General features: G+C 50.1%; 1 protein-coding gene across 1 annotated transcript; it reads left to right on the forward strand.

Annotated features, from left to right (window-relative positions):
• Window positions 1–1,965: 1,965 nt before the first annotated feature.
• Window positions 1,966–9,789, forward strand: TRIM25 (tripartite motif containing 25). Its single transcript, XM_054393770.1, has 9 exons — window positions 1,966–2,577; window positions 3,651–3,746; window positions 4,408–4,641; window positions 5,141–5,300; window positions 5,901–5,972; window positions 6,346–6,396; window positions 7,064–7,090; window positions 8,239–8,334; window positions 9,200–9,789. Exons 1-9 carry the CDS (start codon window positions 1,966–1,968, stop codon window positions 9,730–9,732), a joined length of 1,881 nt encoding a protein of 626 aa, XP_054249745.1. The 3' UTR covers window positions 9,733–9,789.
• Window positions 9,790–10,070: the final 281 nt, after the last annotated feature.

Raw genomic sequence — 10,070 nt, forward strand, 5'->3', positions numbered from 1 at the left:
TTCCATGATTCTATAAAGACTTGAAAGTTTGCTGCTATGACTACAGACCCTGCAAAAATACAGAGCCACTGTCAGCTCTTTAGAAATTTGGGGTTATTTATGATTTCAAGGGGAAATCAGACCCACTGAAATCTCCACTGAAACCACTTGGGAGTCTTAAATCCATAGAAGTTGAAGAGTATCAAACCAGCCATCTCACGTTGGGTAATGCTCAGCACAGAGCATCAAACATCTCTGCTGGGCTTCCCACTTCCTGCTCCAAGCCTGAGTGGCACTTTCAGTCAGCAGTATCTGGGTGCAGGATTGGATTTAGTTCAGAACCACATGAAGAAGTCCTCAAGTCATTGCAAGGAAGCCATTGGAGCAGTAACTTCAGTATCTATTTTGATACGGAATAATGCCTCAGCAATTGTTCTTGTCAAATGCTGGGGTGCAGGCAGCAGGAGTGGTTTGGCTTAGTCAGAATTTCAAACCCTCTTTGACAATGGAGTACTTAAATTGGTCATTAGAGCAAACATCTCCTGTTCTGCTCCAGAAGCAACAGCTATAACTCTTGGGGTATGTTCGTGTTTGCATGCCTTTGGGTGAGCAGACACCAGGTGAGTGCTACAGAAAACACAGTGAGGTTGCTGAGCCTTTGAAAGAAGACAATGGCCTACTCCAGATAAGCCCAGGAGGAAGTGCTTTGTTCACCCATAAGACAATAAGGATGTAAACATTTAACAGCTGCTCTTTGGTCCCACCTCTGTTAACAGACACCCCACAGCTCTCTTAAGAACATTCCTTTTGTAGTCTGTCATCCACCACCTCTCAGGTAGTACCTCAGCTGTTCACATCCCCTCAGACAGCAGTTGTGAAGTCCCAAAGAGCATATCTCAAGGAAGCTGTAAATGGCAGTGGAGACAAACCCGTCTAGAAACTGACTACCCTCAGGCAGATTATATATTTGATCCTTGAGCTTTCACTCCTCTCACAGCCATGGCAGCTCTGAACACCTCCTGTGGTCCTTTCTGCTCCAAGAACAAGCAGGGGATCAGAGCCTGTGATGCACAACCCCTCTGTATCTCATCCTGAAGGAGTCTGAGACTGGAGCTGGGTACTGATGTAGGTAGAAGTCAGCATTATCTGTACAATGCAGGGGTGCAGTCGCCACTCAGATTTAACTGAATCTTCCAAAAGAACTGGCCAGGAGTCTCTTTCAAAGCACTCTGAAACAGACAAACCTCAATGCTTTCCTCAAAGCTTTTGGTCTTCTCAGAGAAGAGCCTTCCCATTCCCTACTACTTTTTAAAATGTCATTAAAAGGAACACCAACAGCTCTCCATGTGAGGTGTCCTTTGGCAGCGGTGACATGGACATGAAATAGAATTTGGTTGATATTTCCTGCTCTAGATGAAGAACAGATGCACAGAAGCCCAAGCTGCCTGGAACACCTAAAACCTTGAAGCCTGAATACCAAGGCAGGCACCTGACTTGTCTTTGGCAATTAAATATGCAATAAGCTTTTACCTGCTTTTTTCCAGTTCTTACACATGAAAATCTGTTTTAAGGCTACAATAAATCCCACGTGGCACTGTGCCTCTTCGGGACATGGTTTAATGGCCATAGTGGTTTTCGGTTGATGGTTGGACTCGATGATCTTAGCGATCTTTTCCAACCGAAACAATTCTATGATTCTACGGCAAACCCAGTCGGAAGCAGCCCCGTGGGGTGCAGGCGGACGTGCCCGCAGCATCCCCGTCCCGGCTCCCCAGGCGCCGTCCCGCGGGGCAGAGCTGGGAGCGTCCCGCGGCTGCCGGTCCCGGAGCGGCAGAGCTGCAGCCTCCGCCTCGGCAACTCGCGCTGCCGGGGGCCGGTCCCGGAGCTGCCGCCCCTCCTGGAGGGGCGGGGACCAGCCGCGTAGATTCTCGGAAAGCCTCAGTCCCAGTTTCGTTTCTGGTGTCCCGGGCAGCAGGAGCTGGGGCGATGGCGTCGGTGTTGGAGCCGAGTTTGGAGGGGCTGGAGGAGGAACTGACCTGCTCCATCTGCCTCTGTCTCTTCAGCAGCCCTGTCACCATCCCCTGCGGGCACAACTTCTGCTCCTCCTGCCTGGAGCTCACCTGGGCCGGGCTGTCGGGGTCCTTCAGCTGCCCGCAGTGCCGGACCACCTTCAAGAGCCGCCCGCAGCTGCAGAAGAACACGGTGCTGTGCAAGGTGGTTGAGCAGCTCCAGGGCCGCTCCGGGGCCGGGAAGCAGGAGGAGGAAGAGGAGGAGGAGGAAGCAGCAGCAGGGCGCGGGGTGGAGGAGGCCCCCATATTTTGCGACAGCTGCTTGCAGGCCCCGGCCGTGCAGACCTGCCTGACCTGCACCGCCTCCTTCTGCGCCGAGCACCTGCGGCCGCACCAGGACAGCCCTGCCTTCCGTGCCCACCAGCTGTGCCCGCCGCTGCGCGACCTCCAGCAGCGCAAGTGCCAGAAGCACGACAAGCTCTTCGAGTTCTTCTGCAGCCAGCACGGCAGCTGCATCTGCTCCCTCTGCCTGCTCGAGCACAAGCTGTGCCACACCAGCCCCTTGGAGGTGGCCAAAACCAACGCTGAGGTGAGCGGTGGGGGGTCTCAGCTCTGCCCAGGGCTGAAGCACTCTCCGAGGGGCATCCCAACCATCTCTTTGTTCCCCCAAGGTCTGGCAGGTCCTCGGATGCTGGGGTCATAGACTGTGGAATGCTGGGGAGGCAGGACCAAGGCCTGGACTCCTGTTTCTGCCTTTGGTTACCGTTACTGCCCTCCAACACGGCACCAGCAAGGCCTGAACCCTTCCTTTCGTGTTCCTACTCTATCCAAGATGGTGCCCCAGGGGCCTGGGAAGGCGTCGGGGAGGTGACTGCCATCTCCTGCCTTGGGCTGGGCTGACTGGGAGGGCTATGACCTCTGGGGGGTTCACCCACAACTCTCAGCCTACTCTGCTTGCTGCGCAGGCTTTGCTCAGGGCCCTACCCAGGATGCCCGAGGAACTGTAGGCAGACGTGGCTCTGTATCACTTTAAGAAGCAAAGAACTGTAAAAGTAGCCCAGAGAGGTCTCTTATCACATAGATGAAAGGCAGGAGGAGGTTCTCCACAGAGTGGGAGGGAAGAAAACCTGGGCTCCATGTCTTATGGCACAGCTGAAGATGGGGCCTTGGTGAGAAAAGCATGCTTGAGGGGGGCAAACTCCCACCCGTGTGCTGACCCTCAGAAGTCCTCCCTAGTTTAGTTTAGCAGCATCTTGAACTAAAGGAGCAGGTTACTGAGCAATAAAAGTGCAATTACACAAGAGGGGGTGACAGTAGCATTAAGGCAGTGTCCAAGTCCAGCCTGAGAGATAACGTAACTGTGTCAGTGCTGGGAGCTGCTCGGCTGCTGAGAGCAGCCAGTCCTTAGCAAGAGGGTGAGTCAACGGCAGGCGTCTTGCTGTTGGGAGAGGTGGAGCTGCAGGGAGGGTCTTGCCTCCACAAGCCATATGTGCAGGAGAGGACTTGTACATCGTGGCAGATGTGAAGAGCAGTCCATCTTAAACCAAGAGTGCTCGGTGCTTGCAACAGTTGTTAAAACTTTATTGTAAACAAGCACAGCCTGACCCAGAGCAGGCATAGCAAATGCTGCACTGAAATGCTTATGGATTTCTTCTGTTGCAGTTGGTGCTGAAGAAGAAACTGGTGGAGCTGCATAACCAGAGTGAAAGGACTGCTCAGTTGATAACCAGGGTGAAGACAAACCAAAATCAAGCTGCTGTAAGTGGGGGACAGCAAAACCCCTGCAGGTTGCTTGGTGTCTGCTGGCCACCACATGGGGTTGGTGCCTGCACTCCTGTGATAGCAGTGGCAGGAGAAGGTGTGACTGGGAAGGAACAAAAAAGAGGCATTTTGGTAGAGCCAGGCAGCTCTGTGGGAGACAGAAGCAAGCCAGACACCAAGGAAGGGCTTTGTACCCCCACTGCTGGCACTCCCGACCTGTAATGGGGCTCAGACCCATCTTTTGCTGTCACACCAGCAAGCACATGTCCCTACAGCCCAAGCTGATGGATCAGTGAGCAGTGCAGAAATGTGGGATGACTCTTCCCCATGAATCATCACCACTAATCCTTGCCCTTAGCTGATGGTCAGGGATGCCATCTGTGCCGGGAGCTGCATCAGGTACCATCCTTTCTGAACCAAGTGGTAGAGACCAAGAAACTGAGGAGCAGCTAGGGTAGCTGGGCAATCTGTGAGGATTGTCTGGATTCCTTGGGAGCAAATGAGTTTTCTTTCCAAACTAAATATATGGATTTAATGGTGCTGGCTCAAGTAGTAGAAACCTATATGTTCTTCAAGGACTTTCTCTCTCATAGTAGTAGTAAGCAGTATTTTGTCCACAAACTGTCCTTTTGAAACTGTCTGTCCTTGTCTGCTCCAGGAGACAGCTTCCAGAAAGAGAGATCTGATCAGAACAGAGTTTTCAGAAATTAAAGCGTTAATTGAAGAAAAAGAAAATAACACCTTGAAAGTCATTGCAGATGAAGAAAAAAAAGTTTGTAATAAGTTTGATTATGTTTGCGGTATCCTGGGAAATAAGAAGAAGGAAATTCAGTCTCTGACAGATCAGATTGAGATGGCCCTGACTGAAGGTGATGATGTTCTGTTTTTGAAGGTAATATGTCCTTTCAAGGCAAATCCAGTCCCCCATGTCTCTAGACTGCAGAATCACAAAAGCCTGCTGTGAGAGTCCTGCTCTCCAGACACCTTCAGTCCAATGGTGCAGCTGTGTGCAAGAGACTGCTAGGACAGCATGCACTCATCAGTACACAGCTATCAGTGAAGGAGTGCTGGGCTCTGCTACCTGCCCCCACTTCAGCCACTACCTCTGCCACGAGCAGAGGGACCAGTGAGTGAGAGAACTCTCCCTGAGGTGTTGCAGCTCTGTGTTGTGAAGCTCTCTAGCAGATGTTTCTTACTGCTTCAGCTGAGAATTTATGCCTGTGGGTTGCAGCCAAAATGCTGTCATAGGTAGTGTCTGACTGTAGCCTTTGCTCCTTGGAGAGGAATGCACAAACCCCACCCAGTTTTAAAGCACTCTGGTTGTGTTTTTGTGTTTTTCTATGTCTTCTACACAAGGTGGTTCTCATGAGGTCTTCCATTTGTCATTTCAGAGAGCAACAGCACTGCAACGAACATCCACTAAAGATGCTTATGTTCCTACAATTGAAATGGACCAAAACTTGATGCACTCCACTTACCAGGCTGCCATTAACCTTAAGGACATCGTGAAACAATCAGTGCCTCAGTGTAAGGAGAGAAAAAAAGTGGAAAGTACTCTGTCAGTGGGAGAAGTGGCATATGCTGCCATGGCTTTGAGCTCAAAGGAGGGATCTTCCCTCTCCAGTGCAAATATCATTAAAAGAAATGGTACAGCAAGTAGAGTTGGTTCATGTGAACCCTGTCTTCCAGCTTCTGTAGCCCTCTGTTTCCACACCAAAATGCTGGGCTAAACTAAGAGCAAAAATGTCCCACTTTTATCTGTAGATGGAAATGCTGCTGAGTATTGTGATGCTGTAGCATCCTTCTATAGAATATAAAATGCTTCTGGCACAGCTCAGCCTTTATTCCTCACAGTAATTTCTGGTTTTATTATGCAATAGGGTGGGTTGCAGTTAGAATGTGGATTTGAGGCTTTACAGTGCTAGGACTATGGTTACCCAGCTGTGAAACTGCTGCTGGTGTAAGCAGTGTAGAACAAAGTTCTACTTACCAGGTTAAACAGAACTATCTTCTGGACTGGGGCATGGGCTGGCTTCTCTGCTGAGGCTCACTTCAGTTCTATCCAGATAACTGAAAAATGAGATTGAAACATGTCTAAAGCATGACTGTTGCTGGCAATACAAACCATAACATAAAATACCTTCATTGCAGCAAACCCACCCCCTGTGAAAGCTAAACCTGCTCCAGCAGCTGCTGCAAGCAAAACTGCTGGGAAAAAGGCACGTAAGTACTGAAGAACATCATCTCCTCCTCCTCATCTCCTCCTAACCACAGTTTTACCATTAGCTAAGAATCCAAGCAGCTACCTGGGAGCTGTGGTGGTGGTGTGGGGATTCTCTCCAGTAACACTTTGGCACAGGATGGAAGTGTGGTTGGGGCTGTTCAGTGCTGTTCAGTGCTGGATGCCTGCTGAGCTGTACAATGGTTGTGTCCATGCAGGCTGGAAAGCAAAGCAGAGCCTCCCCTTCCTCTGGTTCTTGCAGGGTAGTTTCTTTTGAAGTAAACATCTGGTGGCTTGTTTGATGGGTTTGTGTGTATTGAGTCCTGCTCATGACCTCTTCACCTTCTGTTTCTTTTCTTTCCTCTCCCCAACAAGACAAAGTCCTTCAGCAGGCTCAAGGCACCTCGCAGGTGGAGGCAAATACCAGTAAGTGGTGACTAATGACAGACTTAAACATTTGGCTGGTCATGTCTTGGCTAGTCTAAGGCTGGAATGATGGAGACAGTCTCAATGGCAGCTTATGCTGGGACTTTGCATGCTGTTTTGTCCAAGTACCAGCATTGATGCAGCCCTCTGGCCTGTCTGGGAGATCTTCCATGTTCTCCTTTGAAATAAATCTGTGTGTTAAGAAATGCTTCTGCCCCCTCCACTGAGCTCTTGACACATGGCCCATCCCATTCACAAGGGCTGAGTGTGGAGCACTCAGTGGGGTCTGCTGGGGATGCTGGAGCTGAGTGGACTTGCAGCTCCTGCTGCTGCATGAGGAGTTTTGCTGTAACAAGCAAGGGAAATGTCTGTGTGCCTCGTGGGGACAGGATTGTTACCACTTGCCCTAACAGGCTCCATCCTGGACTAGAGGTGAAGCTTCTCCCAGGCTTGTGACCCTGTGAAATAGGAAGCAAACAGCAGGTTGTGCTTCATCTGTGTGAGTGTACTTGTATGTGGCTTCAGCATGCTGGACTGTCAGCTTCATCCACTGCTGCAGCCTCAGAAAAGCTATGATGATGGTGCCACAGCTGCCACAGTCCATCAGTGGCCCTTCAGTCTCAGTAGTACTCACAGTTCTTTTCTTTCTTTTTTTTTTCCTCTCCAGAGGAGAAGAAGAAAGCTCCTAAAGTTGGTGAGTCCAAGCTTCCAGCATACTTACTCTTAATTTTCATTGACTGCTCTTAAAAGGGTAAGTAATGGTCACTGGTGTTGGTGTATTTAGCAGAAACCCAACTCTTGCTCTGAGAAGGCTCACTAGTCACTCTGAGAGCCACCAAATGCTGAAGGAGGTTGTCCAGAGACAAGAGAGGGTTTCCAAGCTTGAGCAACCTGAGCTACTCTTGACATTAAGCTTGCATGGACCTCACGACTCTAGATCACAGATCTGCAGAACATTAGGGGTTGGAAGGGACCTTGAAAGCTCATCCAGTCCAACCTCCCTGCCAGAGCAGGGACACCTACACCAGATCACACAGGAATGCATCCAGATGAGTTTGGAATGAATCCAGAGAAGGAGACTCCACAGCAAGAGTGGAGCAGCCTGCTCCAGGGCTCAGCACCCTCACAGGGACAAACTTTTCCCTTCTGTTCCTGTGGTACCTCCTCTGCTCCAGCTTGCCCCCAGTGCCCCTTGTGCTGTCCTTGGACATCCCTGAGCAGAGCCTGGCTCCAGCCCTGCACATCTTTATCACCGTGAATGAGGTCACCCCTCAGGCTCCTCTGCTCCAAGCCCCAGCTCCCTCATCCTGGCCTCAGAGGGAGATGTTCCACTGCCTGCAGCAGCTTTGTGCCTCTGTGCTGGGCTCCCTCAAGCAGTTCCCTGAGGTCCTTATTGAACTGAGGGGCCCAGAACTGGACACAATATTCTAGATGTGGCCTCACCAGGGCAGAGTAGAGGGGGAGGAGAACCTTTCTCAACCTACTAATCACTCCACTTCTAATACACCCCAGGATGCCATTGGCCTTCTTGGTCACAAGGGCACATTGCTGGCTCATGGTCATTCTTCCATCCACCAGGACCCCTGGGTCCCTCTCCTGTGCGCTGCTCTCCACCAGGTCAGTCCCCAACCTATCCTGGCCCACGAGGTTGTTCTTTCCTAGGTGCAAGACTCTACACTTGCCCTTGTTGTATTTCATGAAATTTCTCCCTGCCCAGCTCTCCAGCCTGTCCAGGTCCTGCTGAATGGCAGCACAGTGGATGTCCATCCAAACTGTGTCTGGGATGGTGTTAATCATCTTTGTTCCCAAGTGACCAAAGTCTCTTTTCTTCTGCCAACACAGCACCAACCACAGGAACTCCAAGTGCTACAGCTGCTGTTTCAAATAAAGAGCTTATGGAGAGCTTCATGAAGAAACCCAGAGAGGAGCTTTTGCAGTGTAAGAGACTCAATGATATACTACTTAAAGATGAACCACAGAGGGCAGGGAGTGCAGGAAGTTATCTGACAAAACTACTGTAGAAGGGGTTAATTTAGCCTGGTAGGTTGTTACAAAAGAAGGAAATTTTTGGAGGAGAAGGGGTCAGGAGGTTTCTAAGTGGTTCTTTCACCAGATGAATCAAGTTGATCTTTGATTGTCAAGTATCTTTCTGTAGGCAAATGAACTTTTCTCAGTAGTGGCTTCTGGGGTTTTTGCCCAGAATGATTATATCAGGGTAGCCTCGAAACATGATGTGCCCTGAAATGTAGGCTTTTACATGAGCCCACAGTGGCTTGCTGAAGATGCTATTCCAGACGGTAGACAGCATGGTATATACCTTCCACTGCCACATCAGCCATCCCCTTCTTCTGCCAGCATCTGTTTGGCAGGGGAAGGCATCCCCTGGAGATGCAGAAGGGAAGGAAACCTGTCCTACATTTGTCTGCTGTGCAAAACAGAGCTGCAGATGAACCCAGCAGCTGTTATGGGGACAAGTTACTCCTGGGAAAATTCCCATTGGAATCCAGAAGAAGCTGTTTCCCTATGAGAAAAACTGGACACTGGAATCATTTCCCAGGGGAAGCAGTGGATTCCCCTACATTGTCAGTTTGAAGACACAGCTTGCCAAGGTGCTGGGCCAGCTCATTGCAACTCCATTGTCACCTAGAAAGGTTCAACCAAATGATCCTTGGGGTCCCTTCCAACCTGGCATTCTGTGGTTCTGTGATACTGTGGAGAAGAGCAGGACAGGGAGATAAGCACATGGAGGAACAAGTGCCTGGGCAGGGCCCTTCAATCCCTTCCTTGCCCTGTGTCATTGCAGATGCTGCTAACATCACCCTGGATTTCAACACCGCTCACAACAAGGTGGTCCTGTCTGACAAATACACCAAGATGGCTGTCTCAGATACCCCCATGAGTTATGGCTACCACCCTCAGCGCTTCATGGATTGTCCCCAAGTGCTGGGCTTCCAGTGCTTCAAGAGAGGCATCCACTACTGGGAAGTGGAAATGCAACAGAACAACTTCTGCGGCATTGGGATCTGCTACGGCAGCATGGACCGGCAGGGCCCCGAGAGCCGCCTGGGCAGGAACAGCAGCTCCTGGTGCATTGAGTGGTTTAACTCCAAAATATCATCCTGGCATGATGATGTAGAAAAGTGCCTGCCCAACGTGAAGGCTACCAAGATTGGGGTGCTGCTCCACTGTGAGGGAGGCTTTGTGCTCTTCCTGGCTGTTGGAGAGAAGCACAATGTGATCTATAAGTTCAAGAGCCAGTTCACTGAAGCCTTGTACCCTGCCTTCTGGTTGTTTTCCAGTGGCACTGTTCTCTCTCTCAGTGCAATGAAACAGTAAGGCCTCAGATCTTAATGTAGTTTGCAGATAATCAGGCCTACAGCAACTCTTCGTAAGTCTTAGTTTGAAAACTCTCAAAGATTTTGTTTCAGATAAAAAAGGAGTAGCTTTTTTAATCAGTTTGGGAAATCTCCTGATGCTTTGGTCTGAATTACTAAAGCCTTTAGATAGTGATGTAGTAGAAATGTCCACGAGTGAGAGGAAGAGCTACAGTGAAAGGTTTTGCAAAGACCTTAACTGTCCTTCCAAGAGTGAAATGATGGTACAAACCATTGTCAGCTGTCTTCAGCAGCCACTGTGGCTTCTGTTGTTTGCTGTAAAGGATCCCCAGAGTTAAT

This window comes from Indicator indicator, chromosome 29, assembly GCF_027791375.1.
Source record: "Indicator indicator isolate 239-I01 chromosome 29, UM_Iind_1.1, whole genome shotgun sequence".
Lineage (NCBI taxonomy): Eukaryota > Metazoa > Chordata > Aves > Piciformes > Indicatoridae > Indicator > Indicator indicator.

What these genes read in the sequence shown, in the direction of transcription:
- TRIM25 (XM_054393770.1), top strand. Translation starts at nt 1,966, where the DNA reads ATGGCGTCGGTGTTGGAGCCGAGTTTGGAGGGGCTGGAGGAGGAACTG. An exon ending in TGGCCAAAACCAACGCTGAG is followed by an intron (nt 2,578 to 3,650) that starts GTGAGCGGTGGG and finishes CTTCTGTTGCAG; the next exon opens with TTGGTGCTGAAGAAGAAACT. An exon ending in GCAGGTGGAGGCAAATACCA is followed by an intron (nt 6,397 to 7,063) that starts GTAAGTGGTGAC and finishes TTTCCTCTCCAG; the next exon opens with AGGAGAAGAAGAAAGCTCCT.